This window comes from Rhipicephalus microplus, chromosome 1 (genome assembly GCF_043290135.1).
Source record: "Rhipicephalus microplus isolate Deutch F79 chromosome 1, USDA_Rmic, whole genome shotgun sequence".
Lineage (NCBI taxonomy): Eukaryota > Metazoa > Arthropoda > Arachnida > Ixodida > Ixodidae > Rhipicephalus > Rhipicephalus microplus.
This window is the reverse complement of record NC_134700.1, coordinates 283,891,806-283,915,241: the sequence shown is the minus strand read 5'-3', so window position 1 is coordinate 283,915,241 and position 23,436 is coordinate 283,891,806. Positions and strand designations below refer to the sequence as shown.

The window sequence follows — 23,436 nt, the reverse complement described above, 5'->3', positions numbered from 1 at the left end:
ACAGTGTCGGCCCATTGGTTTTACGCTTACATACCCCACCAGACCTCTCTTCGTGTTTGTTCTTTCCGCCTTATCACTTAGTCGGGCTGCCAGGTCTAGCTTAACGGTGCTGACTACACTGGGTGAGAGAAAAACAACAAATGCAAGATGAGAGTAGGAAACGAATGGTGGCTCGAACGCTCTTTATCACACACACACACACACACACACACACACACACACACACACACACACACACACACACACACACACACACACACACACACACACACACACACGCACACGCACACGCACACACATGCGCACGCGCACACACACGCACACACACGAACGCTCACACGCACACACACACACACACGCACACACACACACACGCACACACACACACGAACGCTCACACGCACACACAAACACACATGCGCACGCGCACACACACGCACACACACACACGCACACACACACACACACACACGAACGCTCACACGCACATACACACACACGCACACACAAACACACACACACACACACACACACACACACACACACACACACACACACACACACACACACACACACACACGAAAAAATCGCCAGACATAAAGGAAACTCTAGACGAGTTATCTAGCAAGTCACTATAGCGAGAACAAGTGAAGGGAAAGCGCCGAACACGATCATCACTAAACGCCCTAGCCAAAGCCCTCCCGGGTTTTTCTTTTTGTTTTCTGTGACCTTCGTTTGCAGACGCACCGTACAAACGAAGCTTGGCTGGCCATACGGATCCTGGGTTTCACGTTTTCGGTGATATTCATTTAGATAGATAGATAGATAGATAGATAGATAGATAGATATATAGATAGATAGATAGATAGATAGATAGATAGATAGATAGATAGATAGATAGATTGTTAAGCGGTTTATTGACGGACACTCAGCGATGATTCACGACAGCGACAGTCAATGCGGGGATCGACTCTCTGCACGAGCTGCTCTTCTTCTTAAGAAAAAGGGCGACCCACTAGAAGGCGCTGAAGAGGATGACCCACTGTTCAAAGGCTTTACCACAACTACCCCGGGTACGAAAAGGGAGCCGCCTGGCGACCTAACAGCTGGTTACAATGAGCGGGTCATGGTAGGCCTTGAGGCGCTCCACGTTAACAATGTCGCGTCCTCGACGACGCATGTCCGAAGATTGTTCGATGGGTTCAATCAAGTAGTTGACTGGGGAAGTGCATTTGACGACACGGTAGGGGCCTTCGTATTTAGGCAATAGTTTTGAAGATAGGCCAGTTGCAGTAGTAGGGATCGAGAGCCAGACGAGCGCTCCAGGGAGGAATGTGGGTGCAGTAGTACTGGCGTCAGCGCGAATGCTTTTTTGCCGCTCTTGATCATGCGCAGTAAAGGTCTTTGCAAGCTCTCGACATTCTTCAGCAAGCTTGGCTGTAGCAGAAATAGGTGCCCACTCAGACGGATCTGGCCTGTACGGAAGTATCGTGTCGATGGTGTGTGACGGGTGCCTTCCATATAATAAAAAGAAAGGTGAAAAGCCAGTAGTGCTCTGAGGGGCGGTATTATATGCGTAGGTGACGAAGGGTAGAATGGAATCCCAATTTGTGTGATCGGCGGTGACGTATTTGGAGAGCATGTCGCCCAGCGTACGGTTGAAGCGTTCTGTGAGGCCATTCGTCTGCGGGTGGTAAGCAGCAGTTTTGCGGTGAACAACGTTGCACTCTTTGAGAATGGCTTGAACGACTTCAGACAGGAAGACACGGCCTCGGTCACTGAGCAGTTCCTGGGGTGGGCCGTGTCGCAGGATGAATCGTTGGAGCAGAAAGGAAGCCACATCGCTCGCTGTAGCCGCGGGAAGAGCGGCCGTTTCGGCGTATCGCGTGAGGTGGTCCACAGCAACAATGGCCCAGCGGTTACCAGCCGACGTTAGTGGAAGTGGCCCATACAAATCGATGCCAACGCGCCCAAACGGCCTGGCAGGGCAAGGTAGAGGTTGCAGACCTACCGGCGACAGGTGCGTTGAAGTTTTGCGGCGCTGACATTCTATGCAGGAGCGAACGAATTTCTGCACGTAGCGGTACATGCCGCGCCAAAAGTACCGTTGGCGAATGCGGTGGTAAGTCTTCGATACCCCGGAGTGCGCACACTGCGGATCAGAATGAAATAATTCGCATATGTCAGAGCGCAGACTGCGAGGTATGACTAGTAGCCACTGGCGGCCGTCACCGTTGTAATTGCGTCGATGGAGGAGGTCGTCGCGAACGGCGAAATGGTGGGCTTGACGACGCAACGCGCGAGTGGATGGAGTGGATGGATCAGTCAGCAAGTCTATCAGTGAGGCAATCCATTGATCCTTGCGCTGTTCAGTAGCAATAGCATGAATGCTAATCGAAGAAATGGCAAGGTGAGACACTGAGTTGTTGGCATTGTCGTCAGGCAAGGGAGAGCGCGACAGGGCGTCGGCGTCAGCATGTTGCCTTCCATTGCGGTACAGCACGCGGATGTCATAGTCTTGCAGGCGAAGTGCCCACCGGGCGAGACGGCCTGAGGGATCTTTCAATGACGACAACCAACATAGTGCGTGGTGGTCGGTGACGACATCAAATGGGCGACCATACAAATATGGTCGGAACTTTGCAAGGGCCCAGACGATTGCCAAACATTCTTTCTCGGTGACTGTGTAATTAGTCTCGGCTTTAGTAAGCGTACGGCTCGCGTACGCCACGACATATTCCGGGAACCCTGGTTTGCGCTGCGCAAGGACAGCGCCGAGGCCGACACCACTGGCATCCGTGTGTACCTCTGTAGGGGCCGTAGGGTCGTAGTGGCGGAGTATGGGAGGCGACGTCAACAAACGACGAAGTGTTCTGAAAGCGTCGTCGCACTGTGATGACCACGAATGGAGAGGCCCGTTACTTCCGAGAAGCTTCGTCAGCGGCGATATTATAGTCGCGAAGTTTCGAATGAAGCGGCGAAAGTAGGAACACAGTCCTACGAAACTGCGCAGTTCCTTCACGGATGTCGGCTTGGGGAACTCGGTCACGGCCCGAAGCTTGGTTGGATCAGGGAGAATTCCGTCCTTGGACACGACGTAGCCGAGTATTGTCAGCTGCCGAGCTGCAAATTGGCACTTCTTTAGGTTCAGTTGCAGAGTGGCGTTTCTCAGACGCGTTAAAACATGCCGAAGGCGTTGAAGGTGCGTCGAGAAGTCAGGAGCGAAAACGACGACGTCATCGAGGTAGCACAGGCACGTGTGCCATTTCAGGTCACGCAGAACTGTATCCATCATGCGCTCAAAGGTGGCGGGCGCATTGCACAGCCCAAACGGCATAACGTTAAACTCGTACAAGCCGTCGGGGGTGACAAAAGCGGTCTTTGGTCGAGCGTCCTCAGCCATAGGTACTTGCCAGTACCCTGAGCGCAAATCAAGGGATGAAAAGAATTCTGCTCCTTGCAGGCTGTCGATCGCGTCATCTACCCGCGGTAGTGGATACACGTCCTTACGAGTGATCTTGTTGAGGCGTCGGTAGTCCACACAGAACCGCACAGAACCGTCCTTCTTCGTGACGAGAACGACAGGAGATGCCCAGGGGCTGCTAGAGGGGCGAATAACATCGCGGCGAAGCATGTCGTCGACTTGCTCGTTGATTACACGGCGTTCTGTGGGAGATACGCGATATGGACGTTGCCGCAGCGGTGGCTGTGCGCCTGTGTCGATGCGATGCGTAACGGTGGATGTGCGGCCGAGAGAAGGTTGAGCGACATCGAAAGAAGAGCGGAATTCTTCCAACAGGCCCAAAAGCTGGGAACGCTGGCCCTGCGTAAGGTCGTCGGGTATGCAGGGACCGAATATATCATCGGATGATGAAGCAGATGTCGAAACAGCACCAAGCGTACAGGAACTTTGGTAGTGCATGTCATCGGGTTGATCCATAACTTGCGCGTCTTCGATGGGTTCCACGCTGCCGAGACATTCTCCTCGCACCAACGTAACGCTGTACGGAGATGGGTTCACAACAAAAATAGTGGTGCTGCCGTGAGTGAGTTGGACGGTCGCGAAAGGAACCAGCAAGCTTTTTCTTATGAAAACACGATGAGATGGCGAGAGGAGTGCAGCGGTGTCAGAAAGGCTTGCGCAGTAGAGCGACACCGCAACGGACGAGTTTGCAGGCACTTGAGTGTCGTCTCTGACGAGTAACTTGCTTGCAGCGGATGGACTGTCGGCCGGCGTCAAAGAAGAGAATGGCGCGAGTTCTATTTCTGCTGGTGCGCAATGAATGACGGCGTCGTGGCGGGAGAGAAAATCCCATCCTAGGATGACGTCGTGAGAGCATGAAGAAATTATGATGAATTCGACCGCATACATCACGTCCTGAATCATAAGGCGGGCTGTGCACATCGCTGTAGGGTGAATTCTTTGGGCGCTGGCTGTACGGAGGGAGAGCCCGCAAAGCGGCGTGGTCACTTTGCGCAGTAATCGGCAAAGTTTTTCGTCCATCACGGATACGGCGGCTCCAGTATCTACAAGGGCAGATGCACGAACGCCATCCACAAGCACGTCTATCACGTTCGACGGGCTTTCCTGAGGGCTTCCGCAGTTCGACAGCGTCGCAGCCCTTGCCTCGTGGACTGCGACGACTAGTTTTCCTGGTCGCCCTCGAGTGGACGTGGCCGCATCGGTGACAGTGAGCGACGTCGTGGAGATGGTGAACGGCGGGTAGACGGAACGGGGCGGGACGACGGTGACATAGGCGGCGGTTGGTCATAAGAGCGTCTTGACTGGCTGGGAAAGTTGAAGGCGACCTGCGGTTGCTGCACACGATTGCAATATCGTGCCACATGACCGACGCAACCGCAAGCAAAACAGATGGGGCGATTATCAGCAGTGCGCCATTGGTTTGCTGGTCGCATCCATGTCGCAGAACGCGATTGGCGAGCCGGCTGCTGATATGAGTGCATGGTAGGCGGCACTCGGGGCACGTGGGTGACGCCGGCGTATGTAGGCGAGACAGGTTCTCCAAAGGCCTGGGGCCTCGCGACGGTTTCGGTGTAATTTAGCGGAACAGTGACAGAAATCGGTGGGGGCGGCCTGGCAACAACTTGGGCGTAGCTGAGTGGCACAGATGCAGGACGTGGCTGGTGGTATTCAGGGACGACCTCCGCGATTTCCTGCTGAATGGCTCGGCGGAGCGGAGGTAGAAGTGTACTTGATGGCTGTTGAGCTTGTTGTGGGGAAGCAAAAGCCAGTAGAGAGACCTGGCGGGCAACTTCCTCACGCACGAACGACTTGATTTCGGCGAGCAAGGTTGCGTGGTCTGGAACTGCTGACAAGGCCGAGAGATCAGCATCACGTGGTGGCGGACGACGGGTCATCAAGCGCTGCCGCCGCAGCTCGTCGTAACTTTGGCATAACATGATGACTTCTGCTACAGTGCGGGGGTTCTTTGCTAGGAGCATGGTGAAGGCATCGTCGGCGATGCCTTTTAGAACATGCGTGATTTTGTCAGCCTCTGACATGTTCGGGTCGACTTTCTTGCACAAGTCAAGGATGTCCTCGATATAACTTGTGAAGGACTCACCGGTCTGCTGGGCTCGTTCACGTAAACGCTGTTCAGCTTGCAGCTTACGAACAGCAGGGCGGCCGAACACGTCGACGACAGCGGTTTTAAAAGCGGACCAAGTTGGGAAATCAGATGCGTGGTTATTGTACCACATTCCGGCCACACCCGCAAGGTAGAAGAACAGGTTACCTAGTTTAGCTGCCTCATCCCAATGATTGGGGACGCTCACACGTTCGTACATGGCAAGCCAGTCCTCGACGTCGGTGCCATCCGCGCCGGTGAAGACAGGAGGGTCGCGGATGCGGGGGACACCGGGACATGGCGGCGACGTAGGAGGAAGGGTTTGCTGGGCGGCGTCTTGGTACATGGTTGGAGGCACGGTACGGGATCGAAGCTCCAAGGGCATCGAATGCTGACCGAAGGTGTTTGAAGGGCACAGCACTCTCAGCACTCTCCACCAAATTGTTAAGCGGTTTATTGACGGACACTCAGCGATGATTCACGACAGCGACAGTCAATGCGGGGATCGACTCTCTGCACGAGCTGCTCTTCTTCTTAAGAAAAAGGGCGACCCACTAGAAGGCGCTGAAGAGGATGACCCACTGTTCAAAGGCTTTACCACAAGATAGATAGATAGATAGATAGATAGATAGATAGATAGATAGATAGATAGATAGATAGATAGTGTAAAATGCTCCCATCGAATTTAGGGATTCCAATCAGGGGAATCGGTAAGATACTTTTCACGTTCCGCAAAAAGGCAGGGAGCTCTTGCAAACTGTATACAGTGGCTTCACCTTAAGAAATACGCTAATTTCACCAACTCACAAGCGAGCACTGCGATGCATCGTTGGGGAGAGGGAAAGCGATGTGAAAAGTGGAAAGAGGAAACGGCCCCTTTTTGGAATGAATGCCAAGACTAGCTACAGTGCCGGTTGGGGTCATCGAGAAAAAAACAGTGCGCCGCACTGGGAATCGAACTAAGTACTTCCCACGTCAAAAGCGGACTCTTAGCGACTTCACTACTTCTGCGATTCGGAACGAGAGAGAAAAAGAGGTTCTAGACTGTCTCCTTCACCGTTTTTGTTTACAATATCAAGAGCACGACGCTTTCTCTCCGTTGATTGGAGGTAACGACGTTAAGTTCGATCTCCAGCCGTCGTCGCGTTTCTCGGATTATCTTTGCACGTGGCTGTGTGTTCATGTGTGTGTGTTCTCGGACGTGTTTGCGTCTGCGCGTTCGTATGAGTATGTGCACTAGAATACGCGCGCTGTTTTGCGGGTGTACCGACACATGCTCGTCGCGTCGCCCCCTCTGTATTAGCTAGATGCAAGAGTAAACTTAACAGGGTGACGTGGTTGTTTCGAGAGGCGGTTGATAATCGAATCACTTAAAAGGAAAACTTGGTTGGCGCCTTACTGGGCAGCACGCTGCGTTGCTTCTTTAGGTGAGAAATTCAGAAAGGGCTTGTCAGGGCGTTGCGGCAGAAAAAGACTTGGAAACGTTCGCTGCAGTATGTTTTGTTTGTCGTCCCTTCTTTATCAATAAAAACGTCTTTTTTGGTGGCCGTTGTTCTTATTAACCATGTTTGCTTCACCGAGAGGTGGCCATCATTGATTTCCGTTTCTTCTTCTTCTTCTTCTTCTTCTTGCACTAGTGGAGCCACCATTCTCGGTGCTTTGTTATAGCTCACTCTCGCTATGCTGTGCTCTCTCGCTGAACTTGTTTGAGCGGCAAACGAACCCGGCGCTCTTGGAAAGACGCTACGGCTCTGGAATCACGCATAGTTTTGTTTTTCTTTCCCATTTTCACCTGGATGTCTCATGCTCTCAGTTTTTCTCGAAGTTTACGATCAGTCGTTTGTTTGCCTGCTTGTCTGTTTGTTTGTTTGCTGGGTGCTAGGTTCCCGTCTTTTCCCCAGTTTTCAGGACCGTAATGTTATTTATTTAGGGGTAAGGTAGAGGGAGAGGGCTGCTCTGCGTTTGGGTGGACTCTTGCAACCGTTGCATCTTGAATTCTCTATTCCAGGTAGGGAGCATGATGCGGATGTTCTCCGTTCACCCCCCCCCCCCCCCCTCATTTCGTACGTTTTCTTTCTTTCTGGCGCCTCGTCGCACCACAGAAGACTTAGCCTTTGTCGACGTACCCCCTCTTTTTTTTTAAACGTAGAGAACTTTTATTTTCCCGGCTCTGTATGATTCGCGTGTTTGTTGTTTATTTTAGATTTAGCCTTCGCAACAGGTATGCATCCTCGATTTCCAAGCCCGCGTGAGCTCGTTCTGTGTGCGGTTTCGCTTGTTTAGCTCACGTAATGCCGCGGCACGCGAACTATTTCTGTGCCGTTGAGGTAATGTCATGCATGGAACCAGCGCTAATTTGCAATGCAAAATATCCGCGGTTTCCTCTTATACTGAGGTTCATAAAAAGAGTGCTGTTGGGGAAAAACCACGATGTGCGAGGTTCGCAGTTGGTCACAGCGCTATAACGATGCAATGCGGAATCCACCCACGCTTCGTATAGACTATTTTACATAAGATGTGTGGGCACTGTGATCTTGTGCTGTTAAATGAAAAAAAAAACATTTAAAAATTGTATCCCGTGACGTGAATTGATAAGGTGAGAAAACGTTGAATGCACCAACCCTAACCACTTTTGTACGTATACGTTCACCGTAACATTGTTAGTTTAGTTTTTCAAGATAAATAACGCCAAGGTGGACAGGCCAATATGGCGGCTCAGAAACCCATCTAACAGGCATAGTGCCGTTCTTTTACCATCGAGTTCTCAAGCGTAGGATGGCCACGTACCATCCACCACAGTGATCCATCTGTGTACAGTTGTGCGTTTTGATAGATATGCGCACATTCCCTCTCAAAACCACTTTTACACAAGCTTTTTTCTCACTACATAAAATTCACATTCTGTGGAATGAAGTCGTGAAGAAGTATGTTTGCTTTGTTCTATCGGGGTTCGTGGACTTTCGAACTAACTGTTTTGAGACAGTCTACGCACATTGTAGTAAACGATAAGTAAACTGCCGTAAGAGAGAATCTATCTGTATTCGATTGATAGAAAGACTTCCGAAAATTCGCATGAGAGATTTTTCATGTAGTCCCTAAGTATATTTTTTTGTGTTCGATGACCGCAGTCGTGTCCAAGCTGAAGATGTGCTAGAAGACTTCAATAGTTGTGCCAGAGTACGCGTATCCTCCATTTTTTCTCTTTACTGGATTGTGCACACACTCAAATACGTATGCGCTCGAACAATATTTGTTTTGATAGTTGGTGACGGGGCGCCTAGATTTTGGGTGGCCGAGGCCCGAAACCGTGATGGCGGTAGACTGTGGTAACCGCATGATTTTAGCCTGGCGAGCGAGGCGAATGACTACGCTGCCTGAACATATATGTTCACGCGATAGCGTTAGAGAGCTCGTTACGAAGACATTCCGGCGTCGGCGTCGGTGTAGGTGTTAGCGTCAGTGTTCGTTGGTTGTGAACGATAAGTCATCTTATGCGTGACCTAAATTAAAAAAAAAAGAACTGATAGAAAGCTTTTGGGTGAAAGTGGGGATCAAATCCGGGTCGTTTGTCGGGCAAGTGGATGTCCTGCCACACGGCCACGAGTCTCCTTGTGAATACAGCGAAAATACCTTACTCTGCTTGGAAATGCAGTGAGCGTAACTTTCATGCTATACAAATAAACGCATCCTGTACACATGCTTCATTAAAAACCTTGAAAAGTTGCATTAATATTACGTGGTACAAGCGTACAGTGCCATCGGGCGTCAGAACACGCGATTATCACAATGAATTCATGGTTTAAAGCCGGTCAATCACTAGAAGAAGCACACACGTTACTGCGCCGATTTCCCTAAGGCCACGTGATGGGGGCATGACAAATTCGAAAACATTTCGTGCACTAAACGTTTGAAGCACGCTCTAGGGACAGGATGTCGCCATCGCGTTCAACTCTTAAACGCAAAGCACAAGATACCCATGATTTTCGTAATCTTCTCGGAATATGTCATTACACGTCTAAAAGAACAAACACTATATACTCGCGAATGCTAGAAAAAGACGCGAAGATTCTTTGTACACTGTTAGATTTGAGAATAGAGTGTTCTCGCATGTTTGTCGGGTGGGGTATCATATCACGTTGTGAATGAGCACGTGGCGTTTATAGAACACGGCAGATCGGTTATCTGTGTGTATACGTGCTATGTGGTTTGCTACACATCAGCAAGTTTCCATGTGTGCCGTCGTAACCGTGTTTGAACTCACGCAATGACATTTACGACAGCACACATACAAGCTTGCCATGTAGCAGGCTACATAACAAGCTATCTGGTGGTCCACGGGAAAAAAGGGAAGGCAAGACAGGACGGGGTGTAGGTGTTCGCGATGGAGCCTCGTATCCAGTCGTTTCATTTATCCGTACGCCCCCTTACCAGCGCGGTGCCGTACTCGAATTGCGCGGTGGCTCGAACGAGCGAGCAGACATCGTCGGCTGCAGTGCTCGACGTCGTTCCAGCTGCTCAAGCGCGCACCCGAGACACGTCCGTGTATAAGATTGCCGAGCGTTTCGACCGCGGAGCGAGTGCAGCGTGTGTATACGCGCCGCCTCAATTTCCGCTCGTCGTATGTGAGCCTCTACACCGGCTGCGATTCACAGCGCCTTGTGTTCGGGACGGCACCGTCGTCTCCTCTACGACTGTTCCTTTCTTCCGCACCAGCGGTGACAGCTTCGGCGCCATCTGTGCCGTTCCTAGAATCTATCCTTTTCCCCCCTACCGCATTTCTTTCCACCGAGCCTTTCTTAGAAGATACTTCTTTGGGCTCAGATTTTTCTTCGGCCAGCTTATCAGCGCTGGACCTCGGGCTAATGACCGGCTGTCGTGACCAACGTTGCGTTTTTTTGTTTTATTTCTGTCCTTTCCGCAGGACAGCTCGCAAAGTCGGAAGTCACTCGCAGGATATGACAAAGCCGCTATCGTGACGCTAGCTATTTCTGGCCGGTGTGCGTATACTGCAGCCGTGTTGGGGGATTGACGCGGGCAAAGCATTCAGGTTTGTGCCTCGGGGCAGTTTATTGCGACGTCTGTGCGAGATCTAGCGGTAGGAAAATAAAGTAATAATAATGGAGGGCGGCTGATTTCGCTTCTTTATTTAATGCGCTTGTGCGCTGGCACCTCAGTGACAAGAAATGCTGATGAAAAGATTTGACGTGTAAGTTCCATGACGCCAGCCGATCAAGTCCAGGAAGGTCAATACACTGTTCAGTTATTTCGGACACCAGACGCTAACTGGAAGTAAGTAAACACATTGCTGTTTACTTATTTTTGGTATTTTCGATTGTCATTTTGTGCGTTTCTTTTTAGTTTTCATTTCATTTCATTTCTTTTCATTTCATTTTCACTTTCCATTTTTTAGGCTAAGAGAAATAAGTAGTCAAGGAGACATAAGCCTCTTCACTGCAAGCAAGTTAAAACAAAACATATACTCAAAAAAATTAAAAAAGAAAAAAAAACTTCGGCGTAATCTGTTGGATTAATCATCTAAATTCTGAACGCGACTAGTTTTAAATTAGTGTTGCAAGCTACCGCGGTAATAGACTATTCATTGCGTCGATAGTTCTATATTACTGTCAACAACAAACCACAAAGTATCAACGGCATTTCATTCGATGACATAATCAATGCTTAGATATTAATAACATTCACCAAGTGGCCCTACAAGAACGATCACTATTTGCACTTTCACTGATCCGCTACTCACGGTATAATCTGTACTATTGGAATCTGGGCTAGTGATATTGCTATAAGCTTATGAATAACTGACCATTACCAGTGCCTTTAATAATGGAGGCACTGATATCAAGGCTCTGTTCATGCAACTGGGAATAAACTTTGCTAAGCTTACGTTGGTAAGTATATTTGGCGTTGCACGGTGTAAATTTACGTCCCATTCGAAGATCTCCTTCGGAGGCTATATAGTTGGTGAAACACCTTGAAAGCAAATGTGCAGTTTAAAAGCATCACTAAAGTAATACAAGACAAGGCACTCGTCTTGTCTTACTTTCGTGGTGTATAAAATGGGCCTTTTCTTCGATTTACGTTACAGACAGCATGTTCGACAGTGCTATATACGCGTGGCGCATCCCCAACTTGTCTGGTCGGGGGCTGCGCCGCATGTCGGTTTTTCTCGGAGCATGGCACTGGCCGGCGGGTGCACGGTCCCTGCTCCATTCGCCCAAGTCACGAACCCGTGACAATATCAGTAGTGCGTTAGTGATAGCATTATCCCTACTGCGCTTCCGACTTTACTTTCAATGGTTTCGTGCCATTATTTACTGTTTGATTCTTTTTTATTTATTTATTTAAAAATACTGCCGCTCTCACAAGGAGATCATTGCAGGGAGGGCATACATATGATACAGAAAGGAAACACGAAGCAATCATTTCTAGCATGCAAAACAATAAGCAATCGATACATGAGAAGCAGTAGTAGCAATAAGCAAGGTGAGGGTACAAATCTCTGCAAAACTACGAATTACAACTATAAAGACAAAATGTACAATGATGCAATCACGTTATCAATATACAGAGCTTGCATACGAATTACAAGAGGACAAAAGAAAAGAAAAACAACAACAATTTCCAGAAAAACTCCTCAGCGTGTACCTTTGCTTCTACCATATCTAAGAACACATTCAAAGATGAAGTGTTCGTAACAGAAGGGCTAAGTTGGTTCCAATTTCTTATGGTTTGCGGGAAATATGAATATTTAAAGCAGTTTGAATGAAAAGTGCATTCATTAAGTGCTTGAGAGTGCCGGTAACGTGTTAACCTAGATCGACTGAAATAGATTAGTTTTGACGCGTCGATGTTTATGTCTCCATGATTAACTCCATGTTTATGTCTCCATGAATTAACGATTAATTCACGCATTGGTCTTTTCTGCATTTCGCGAAGGTGCTGAGACGAAACATTCTTAAATCTCTGACAGCACAACAAATGACAAAATGATAGCAGGAGCCTCGATCAACCGATCATCTTCAACCGATACAGCGGTGCTGTTTAGGCACTCCTCGGTCGTTCAGTGTGCGTGGTCTCTCACCCTGTTGTACAGTCCAGCGGCGTTGAGCAAGTCGAAAGGTAGCGCGGCCAGCAGGTCTACGATGAACCAACCGCGCAGGTAGTTGAGGGCCACCGACTTGGGCTTGGCCACCACCTCACCCTTCTTGTTTACGAAGGTCGTGCGGAAGTTGAGGCCGATGTCTGCGTGAAAAAAAAAAATGAAAAGCGTAATGATATGAGGGACATATCTCAAAGTGGCGGGATGAAAGGTTTGTATTCTGTATGTTATCTGTTCTTTACGTAAACCAACTGCGAAAACAGATTGCGAGATCGAATCTTGGTTGCGGCGACAGGATTTTCGGTGCAAGGGAAAGTTCTCGAAGCCCGTATACTTAAATTTAGGTCCACGTTAAAGAAGCCGAGATGGTGAAAATTTCCGAAGGCCTCCATTACGGTGTCCCTCAATATCATATCGTAATCTGGGGCGTTAAACCCTATCAGTTATTGATAAAGTTGTCATCAAAGACGCGGGACTTCAATATAGAGTGTTAAAGCACCTATACTCCTCACTTCAGATAACTAAGGCTTAAAACCTTCAATTCTGCATTTGCAACGATCGTGTATACTTTTTTACTGGCTCAATTGCACAGCCTATGAAAGACTCTAATGTCGTACTCCATTAATGAGGCTTATCGTTTTTAAATTGTTGTTGATGTGGATAAAATTTGCAACCGAAATTGGTGACCTGACTGACATGATCTGGCGCTGTCTTTTTTTTTTAGAAAGCAAATATTCCCGTCTGATATTTATTTGGTACTCTGCTTACGAAAATCATGCTTTTTGGGTCCTGCTAAGGAGGCATAGCAAGCGGAAAGCACAAACATTTTGCCTTGGTAATGCTCGTGTACGATGCCAAGAAACCGCCACAATGGCAACCCCTCCCCCTCTCCTGGCGTGCTCTCTTGTTGTGTTTCGCAAACAATTTCGACATTCCACTGGGACGTCATTCCACCGCAACGAAGACACCAGGACCAAGATGAAAGCGACCAGTGGTGTGAATTCGTAACAGGCCATTGCCGTAAAATTTACGTTGTGCCCTCTGGCGACCTTGGACAGCGCTTAAATAGCAGCGCGACGCCTCTAACAAAACTATACAGCTCAAAGACGCAGAAGTTCAGCTATGTAAATAGAAAAAGAAAGGCACACCGCACATTGTGGAGCATGCAACTACGAATATGACCAGCTTAGCACATCGGTGATACACTGCCGGTCTTGGGGGTAAATTTTTAGTGTTGCTTCCTTCGTCGCGATTATTCATACCACCAGGTCGACGTTGCTGATGTCGCCATCCGTGCATTGCTAAAACGGGTTGCCTTGTCTTAGGCGGGTGATGATGCAGCTTGATGACTGTTCTCACGGGGGCGCCAGGCTGTGGCTGTAATATGCGTGTTCTCGTGTGTGCGCGCTAGTGTGGGGACTGAGTGAATGTTCGCGTACGCTGTAGCTGCTTTGGATGTAATATTAAGCTCGCTGTGTCGCCACCTCGTCTGGGACATGGTCGCGCGAAACATTTACGAGAACGAAAGGATGAGCTCCTGGGATGACACGAACAATAGTGCGCGGACTGAGAACGTCAGAGAAATGCAGTATAGCATGCCGCACTTCACTTAGCGCGTGTCTCCTTGCGTGCGCCCATGAATAACCTGTAGTGAATTCGCTTATTGCTCGCCGTTACCGGAGGATCATCAGCTTGTCGAGAAAATAAACAAGCCGCCATATACAGTGAGACACTGCGGCCGTTAAACAGATAGAAGTCCTAGAAGAAAAGTGCTAGTCATGACGGCTTTGTTGCTATAGTTCACTTCCGCTGGTAGATGAAACTGTGATGGTACTTCTGCGGAAGGTGTATTACGCATATACCTCACATCCCATTTGAACTGAAAGGAAACATCACATCAAACATTCAGTATAGCAGGGAGTCGGTAAAACAGTAGGCAGGGTCATTAATTAATCAAGGCGGTCGCTCAGTTTCGTGGGACAAAGAGAGAACATGGCGTGAGAAAAATGAATGTGGGCAATGTCACTCGTTGCCTTGCGGTTCTTGGCACTCTGACGCATAAAGATGTAACAGAACGTTGTTATAGTTAGCGGGCCGTCGACTTTACGGGGCGATGTAGTCTGCGTTCTGTAGTGAAACAGTTTTGTGACCTTCGCGTTTAATCCCGAGCGGCGAGTGTCTGGCAGACTCTGGCGACGGTGGCTTGATAAAAGTACCACTGTTGCACACACATACTCGTTACACTTGGGCTAACGTTTTTCTGGTTCCACTTCTTTTCTATCCCCAATCAGGTATAGTAATCTAGAGGATGGATAGATCGATAGATAGATAGATAGATAGGTATAAAAAATCTGAGGTTAGACTTAAAAGTCTGGAAAATATGTTGATGCTCAACGTTGCACATATCTGCCTTTTTATTCCTCCATTTTTCACCTGCGATTCCATAAACTGCGTGAATTCAGCATCTAAAGCAACGAACTAATCTTTGAAATACTATCTCCCACAATGCAATAAACGAAAACGATACAGGCGGAGAAACCTGAAAGGCATCAGTTGTGCTTAGGATAAGTGAAAAAATACAAAAGACAAAATAATGAAGAGCGTTGTGGACGACCACGTACGAGTAGCACGGTCCCCATGGGGGACGAGGCCAGCGAGAGTTGGAAAGGCGAAGATGATCCGGTTACTGGACGACAGCGAGAGACGAGGAATAACGGAAATTGAGCTTGATGGGTGTCGGGGAAGAAAGGCAGGCTCGCTTCAGGAGACGTGACAAGGCTCCGCTTTCAAGAGCGACATCGGAGACGATGAGTTTCGCGAGCGAGAAATCAATGACAGGCGCGATTGTGGGGCAGGAAAAAAAAAAGAAACGAACCCCAAAACGACCTTGTTACGCAGAGTTGGTCCTGGAACACTTAAAGAGTGGTTGTTATGAAAGCGTTGTAATATAACTACTATATGCACTCCCAGCTTCTCGAGAAGCGAGACATCGCTTTGAATAGGGGAAAAGAGTCAAACCAGACATGTGCAGCCTTGATCCAGTGGCCTGACACCGATGGTCATTGGCGACGAGGCACCCCTGGGGAGTTGGTTGCCGGCACCCATTGCGAAGCTGTATGGCCGAGGATGGAGGACCCGGTCTCTCCTTTCTCGAGGGGGAAAAAAAAGGAAGGTGGCGAAAGATGCATGACTAGTTGCTGATCGCAGACGGTCGCTTGCGGACGTCGTCGTCGTCGTCTACGCGGTCGTCTTTCCCTTCCCATCTCGCTTCCTCTCTTGGGACCCAGGTCTCTCCATCAGCCGCGGCCTTGGCCGACATGGCTGTGCGAGCGCACAAAACTGTGCAGCATGCGTTCATGCCCGATTCCGGTTGAAGGGGCCTCTACCGCTCTGTCACTCACATTCGTTACATTTGCTTTAATCTCCCACATCCATTTACCCCGTGCAGAGTAGCACATATAGCAGTTATTTCAAACTGGTCAACTTCCATGCTCTTCCACTGTATTCATTTTTATTTCCATTTTTTAAAAATCAAGTGTGTTCTAGGAAATGTTGGTGCCTATAGGTAATGTTTCGGCTGTGTAAAACTTACACATGAAAGTTTCTTTTCGCAAAAGCAACGTTCACACGTCAATAACAATGCTCAAGTTTTTTTTGTATGTGAACATGGTTGTGTGAAACACTGCTTTCCTACCCTTCTGGTTTTAGGGAGGTGTAGAGGGGAAGTTATTTCAAATGAAAGGAAGAGAAAAGTGAGCCTCGTAACTGTCTCTCAAGGGGGAGGACACCTCAACAGTATCTCACGAGAAGTGGGGGTAAGCAGGGATTAAAAGGATAGGATTAAAAGGTATAGAGATAGAGAGAGTGTTAGGAGAGAGCGAGGCGCAAGGACAGCGACACAAGGAAGTAAAGAGAAGATAGAAAAGATGGGCACGGTCGCAGGAGTCCGAGGACGGGGCACCACTCGGCGAGACCTCTTGTCGGCGTCAGGAAATGACGTAGGGCGAGCCAGGCCAGAGCTGCGCTGTCGTCGGAGATCGCGGGGGCACAACCGGTCGGCACGGAATTCGGCGAGCGGGTCCGAAGGTGTAGCCAAGGATGCCATGATGTACATACATAGAGGTATTTCGACTGCAGCAGTGGTCGAGTAAAGTTAGAGCGTCCGCCTCCAACGTGCGAGGTACTGCGTTAGAACGCCAGTGCCGCCGGGCACCCAGTGGTATATAATTGGTGGGGACGTGCACCGGCCTAGCACTCGATGTTGCGGACTAATTTTTCTCAATTGTAGTCTCCTTTCCTCTACCTTCTTTCGCTCTTCATTTTCCCCCCCAGTGATGCTGACCCATGCAGCCTTTTAGGTTGACGAACTATACGCTTGTCTTATCTTTCAACCGCTACTTCGTAATTAGGAAATTACTGGTAGGTTGTCTGGCTCCACGCGGTGGTATGCGGAAAGGTGTAGTGGTTTTGTGTATAAATTGCTTAGCGCGACGGTCGTGGTGAATTCGTGGCTGTTATCATTGTAGAGCGAAGCAGCTGGTTAGATCTTATGGCAGCGGCACTGGGTTCCATGAGAATGAGATGAATACTTAATGAAAACGCACCCTCGTGTCATAATACAAGCCTACCTTAAGAGACGCCACATGGTCAAAATTATCTCGGAGCTTTTTCGCTGTGGTACACATCTGTATTCACATTGTATTGTATGCACATTCTCTTGCTTTTCGGGGTGTCCTGTGACTTCAACCAATACTATGACATTGATTGCTTAATGAGTTTTAGAATCTCAAAACAACATTGTTGTATTGTTACAACACCGTGTAGTGAAGCACTTTTTGACGAACGTGAGAAGTTCGTTGAAGAGCACCTAAACGTCGGAATTTTCGCATTAAAACACCACGTAAACACAGGAGTCTAACCACGAAGTTGCGTGCACTGAAGGAGTTTTATAGCCTTTAAGCCAAGTTTTCCGACCGTTATTAAAACGGTCAACGAATCGCGGAAAGTACATGCTGGAAATTAGATGAGTTGGCAGCGCAGATAACGAGTGCAAGCGTCATTGAAGCACATGTATGCTTCATCTTGCACGTTACATGCGGCTACAGTGTCGACTCCGGCTTAAACTTGTTCACAGTTGGCTCTGCGTGACGCAGTCTCTACGCGCGCGTATAATTTTAGGTCTTATGCATTTTCTCAAGTTAGAAGGGCGCATTGGCGCGCGATGCAACAAGAAACGTTCTCCCATGGCTGCTAAAGCTCTTTTGCATGTCAGCGTTGCGACAGCACGTGTTTAGTGTCATCCAGAAAGCCCTGTTTTACGTTTTTTTTTTCAGAGGGTACGTTAAATGCTTCTTAATATTGTCGCGGTTCAACGTAAGCAGTCCACCGAGACGTTGAGTCCGAGAACCAACGGCGTGTGTTTTTGTGCAGGAGCCAAGAGCAGGCGAGCAAAACGAAAGCTCGTCGTCTTCTTCAGTCCCCCTTTTCACGAGCTGTTGGCGCGCACATCGTCTTCGTTCTTTGTTTCGGGCGCGGCAATATGATTAGTGAGCAAATGTTTACACGACCTACTCCGCTTGGAATATTTCTACGCGTGGCTGTGTGACATGTTGCTATCGCTTCATCCCGTCGGATTTTCGGCTAAACGGTAACAGTTTGTTGTTTTTAGGGCTCTCATCAAAGGGCCAGTCTTTTCAACCGGTTCAAGTCAAAATAATAAATAAATAAACAAATAAATAAATAAATAAATAAGTTCCATCGTGTTCCTTCAGATGAACGAAATAGCACTGTTCTCACATGCTACACTTCCCAGCTCCGAGAAAAGTAACTCACGGTCTATATACGACTAATTTTCGTTTCAAGATTTGCCTAGCAGCAACGTTTGCATGAGCGAAATTTCAAGCAATAAAAAAAAACTTATCGTTATATTCACTCTCACTAAATTGGCCTGTTCCTCGCTGAGTTATCACGGGTACGTTTGCATCATTCCACACGTTTTCTTACTATTACGGTGTTGAGCTGCCAATATCATGAATTATAGAATATATATCACAAACGCGTGAAAAATGTGTATAAGGACTGAACAGGAATAGGCGTAAATGCTGAATAGGAAACAGTGGGGCAAGAAGAGGCGCGCGAAAGGGCTAGCAAACTCGGGGACATGGCGCGTGTTTTACGTATAGGCTTCACAGTGCTGCACACTTCAAACGAGACCGAGCTCAGACGCCGACGTGCGGTGCCTCTTGTTCCATCCGATGAAAAGGTATGCAAAGACTGTCTACCGTTGTTTACCTTCTCTTGTCATCGTCCTCTTGCCTCAGCGTGTCGTGTTAGCGAAATAATGAGAAACGGCGCCGCGTCTCTGAGTGTACGTACAGGGCGGGTAACGTGTATATGTGTATAGGAGAGATTATGCGGAGAGCGAGAGAGATGGCGTGATGGAGGCCTCGAGAAAGCTGTGCGTGCGGTGCCTTCCTGCACCCTGAGGACGATAGCTGTGCCGGATCGTCTCAGGTGAAACGGAGACAGCCCGTGATGCCGCTGACGAAATTGGTACCTTCGACGCGCGAGAGAACCTAACAGGAGAATGGAGAGATGGCTTTCTCGTTCACTAATAATGAGATGCTGAGTAAGATAAAGAAGGAACTGCCGTAGACCATACGTGACCGCGTGAGCTGGTGAACACACACACACACACATACACACACATACACACACACACACACACACGCACACGCACACACACACACACACACACACACGCACACGCACACACACACACACACACACGCACGCACACGCATACGCACAAACACACAAACACACAAACACACACACACACACACACACACAGACACGCACGCACGCACACGCATACGCACAAACACACGCACGCACGCACGCACACGCATACGCACAAACACACACACACACGCGCGCACACACAAACACACACACACACACACACACACACACACGCGTACACACACATTTGTTCTGTTTTTTGTCTAGTTTGGCACGTAGGCGTGAGCAGGGTTTCTCTTCCCGGGGGGGAGAGGGGGAAGTGCAGGTTGATCGCAGCACCCCCTCCCTGTTAAGTCAATGTAAAGGGAAGAGAAGCGTGGCCGTTTGGGCTAGTTGGTATATATAGGCCATGATGACTGTAATAGCGCGACCTCAGAACGGTGACTAAAGGACAAACAAAGACAAAAGCGCTCGTCTTCTTGGCCTTTTGTCGTCGTTCTGTGCTTGGACTATAACAATCGTAAGGGGCAGACTTAGTGAGCGCCTTCCCCCTCTTAGGAGAAATGGGGGGGGGGAGGCGGCCGCACACCCTCTCCCCCATGTGCACGCCTATGGTTTTGCATTCTTTGACAAGACATAAAAAAGCTCGGCTTAACAGATTAAGAGAAAGAGTCGACCGCCCGAACAAGCGCGAAAGTTGCGGAGTCTGCGTTGTTTGTAGTTCAGTTTTCTTTAACGCCAAGCAGTGAATAACCAACTAGCCGAAGTTGATTATTTACCGACGTCGGTGGTTCCAGCGGGGGGCACGAGTGGGCTGGAGCCCCCCCCCCCCTTTTCGCCTGCCCCCCCACGCTTGCCCCCCCCCCCCCCAAGATCAAGCATAGTCATAACACAGCGCATATGTTCTGTGCCTTCCTGCCCCCTCCCTCTCTCCTGAAGGAACACAATTGTCGTCATTGCCTCCCCCCTACCCCCCCCCAAAAAAACCGGCACTGCCCCTGTTTACCGAGTTTATCAGGTATGTGAAAAGGTACATACAAGACTACAGGAAAAAAAATTGGGTCATAGCCTTAATTATTCATAATAAAGCGCGCATACTATCGGTGCTGAAAAAAGTGTATCTCGAACGAATCACAAGAAAATGGCATGCTGCCATTAGATTTCTCATCACGTAATTGTTTACAATACTTTAAAACTATTTCGCGCTTTCTTTGAGGACGGAGAAATACGGAAGCGCTGAAGGTACAGAACATTTCACAACTACAAGTGTGTGTGACGCATAAAACACTCAAAAGCGAAAAAAATAAATAAATAAATACATAAAAATAAAAGAAAAGAGAAGGGGGTGGGGGGTGGAACGGGTATGATGCGTCGCCCCATGTGTACGCCACTGCGCTTGAAGCGGTTAGATGCTTGTGTTTCGCGAGACATGAGTGGCGTTGGACACCAGAAAAAAAAAAAAAGAACTACGCTGCAGACTCTAAGGTAGAACTAGCTCAAGGGCAGCAATGACCACGACCATTAAGAAAGACTGAAGCAGGAAGCAAAAACGCCGAATGAAACAATCCTACCAAAGCTGCTGCCCGGAGTCACTGCCGACTGAAGCGAGCGAAAGTACCGCTCGATTTTCATTACGATCCTTCTGCGGACACACGAGCGTAGACCGTCACCTACGCTTTCCAGCTCTCGTTAAACGTCAGGGCCTAAGACGGCCATTCACAAAGGGCAGCCCGGCGTTCGACAAAGAATCCGACTCAGTCGATGTGCCGCATCGGTCTGGCGCGTTTATGTCCAGGCAAATACGGTTTCCGGTTTCACTCCGTGGCGAGGTGTCAGAAGGGGCTCATTAGATTACCGAGGGGCTCGGCTCGATGGCGACTTATCCTGCGAGTGACACTCTTTATCGAACGGACGGTGTATGCTGTATAGTGGTGTGTCGGACAGCTTATTATTCACAATGTTTCTGCATGCTGATAAATTGCACCATTATTGGCTAACACTGTCGCAGAACTCTTTTTCTTTTAGTCATTGTGAGATAATACTACGGCAATCTTCTGCTGAGTACTATACGTCTCGGTTTCGGTTCCCTTCTCGGCCAAGACGGCCGGAGCATTTATCAATCGATGCGCTATCAGCAGCCATCCTCTTCATTTGTTTGTTCGTGGTTGGCTTACTAGCGTAACGATAGGCGAATAATCCGCGTGACAAAAAACCAGAGTCCGTACCCGTGCGATAACCTTCGCAGACGAACGTGTACGTGCATTGACGTATACGAAGGGATAGGAAGGTGATTATGTTCAATCATGCCCCTACCTCCCTCCGCTTTTTGTTTCCATCGTCGTCGTCGTCGTCGTCGTCATCATCATCATCATCATCATCATCATCATCATCATCATCATCGTCGTCGTCGTCGTCGTCATCATCATCATCATCATCATCGTCATCGTCGTCGTCATCATCATCATGACTACGTCCACTGCAAGACAAAAGCCTCTCCCATGTTCCACCAGTCAACTCGGCCCTCTGCTTGCTGCTACCAATTTATACTCGCAAACTTCTTAATCGCATCTGCCCCCCTAACCTTCTGTCTACCCCTAACCCACTTGCCTTCTCTGGGAATCCAGTTAGTTACCCTTAACGACCAGCGGTTATCCTGTCTACATGCTACATGTCCGGCCCATGTACATTTCTTCTTCTTGATTTCAGCTATGATATCCTTAACCCCCGTTTGTTCCCTAATCCACTCTGCTTTCTTCTTGTCTCTTAAGGTTACACCTACCATTTTTCTTTCCATTGCTCGCTGCGTCGTCCCCAATTTAAGCTGAACCCTCTTTGTAAGCCTCCAGGTTTCTGCTCCGTAGCTAAGTACCGGCAAGATACAGCTGTTATATACGTTCCTCTTGAGGGATAGTGGCAATATACCAGTCATGATTTGAGAGTGCTTGCCAAATGTGCTCCACCTCATTCTTATTCTTCTAGTTGCTTCAATCTTGTGGTTCTGCTCCACGGTTATTACTTGTCCTAAGTAGACGTAGTCTTTTACAACCTCAAGTGCACTAATACTTATTTCGAAGGGCTGTTCTCTTCCGTGGTTGTTGTACATTACTTTTGTTTTATGCAAATTAATTTTCTGCTTTGCATGTGTATATATATGTGGTTCTTCAAAACGAACGTACCCAACACGACTGAGCAGCCTGTCACTTTGCGATCATATGTATGTTTCTCGCAAGCTACCTGTCATAATCTTATAAATTATGACAGGTAGATTGCCACTATCCCTCAAGAGAAAGGTATATAACAGCTGTATCTTGCCGGTACTTAGCTACGGAGCAGAAACCTGGAGACTTACAATGAGGGTTCAGCTTAAATTGAGGACGATGCAGCGAGCAATGGAAAGAAAAATGGTAGGTGTAACATTAAGATACAAGAAAAGAGCAGAGTGGATTAGGGAACAAACGGGGGTAAGGATATCATAGCTGAAATCAAGAAGAAGAAATGGACATGGGCCGGGCATGTAGCGCGTAGACAGGATAACCGCTGGTCGTTAAGGGTAACTAACTGGATTCTCAAAGAAGGATAGCGGGTTAGGGGGAGACAGAAGGTTAGGTCGGCAGATGAGATTAAGAAGTTTGCGGGTATAAATTGGCAGCAGCAAACACAGGACCAGGTTAACTGGCGGAACATGGGAGAGGCCTTTGTCCTGCAGTGGACGTAGTCAGGCTGATGATGATGATGATGATGATGATATATACGTGGACACATACAAGCACACGTCTAACATAGGTAATGGGAAGAGTTTTCGTATATGCTACGTTTAGGTAGCAGAGTTAAGCGTGCGTTTTCTTAACACATCTGGCAACCATGCATTGCAGAGAAGCTTATGCGTGGGCTCATTATTGTAGTACCCTTCGCCACTGAAGCCAACTGGATTAAAGTTCTTTTCACAGAAGGCTCCCTGGGTGCCACCATAATCCCCTTAGTAGGCGTCAT

At 48.5% G+C, this 23,436-nt stretch overlaps 1 protein-coding gene across 2 annotated transcripts in view; it reads right to left on the bottom strand.

Annotated features, from left to right (window-relative positions):
• Positions 1-23,436, bottom strand: part of LOC142818037 (voltage-gated delayed rectifier potassium channel KCNH8-like) — a 366,747-nt gene that overhangs the window by 14,200 nt on the left and 329,111 nt on the right. For both annotated transcript variants that reach the window (XM_075896227.1, XM_075896232.1), the window contains one exon: positions 12,685-12,845. In XM_075896227.1, the coding sequence (XP_075752342.1) occupies positions 12,685-12,845 (161 nt within the window). The remainder of the gene's footprint in view (positions 1-12,684; positions 12,846-23,436) is intronic.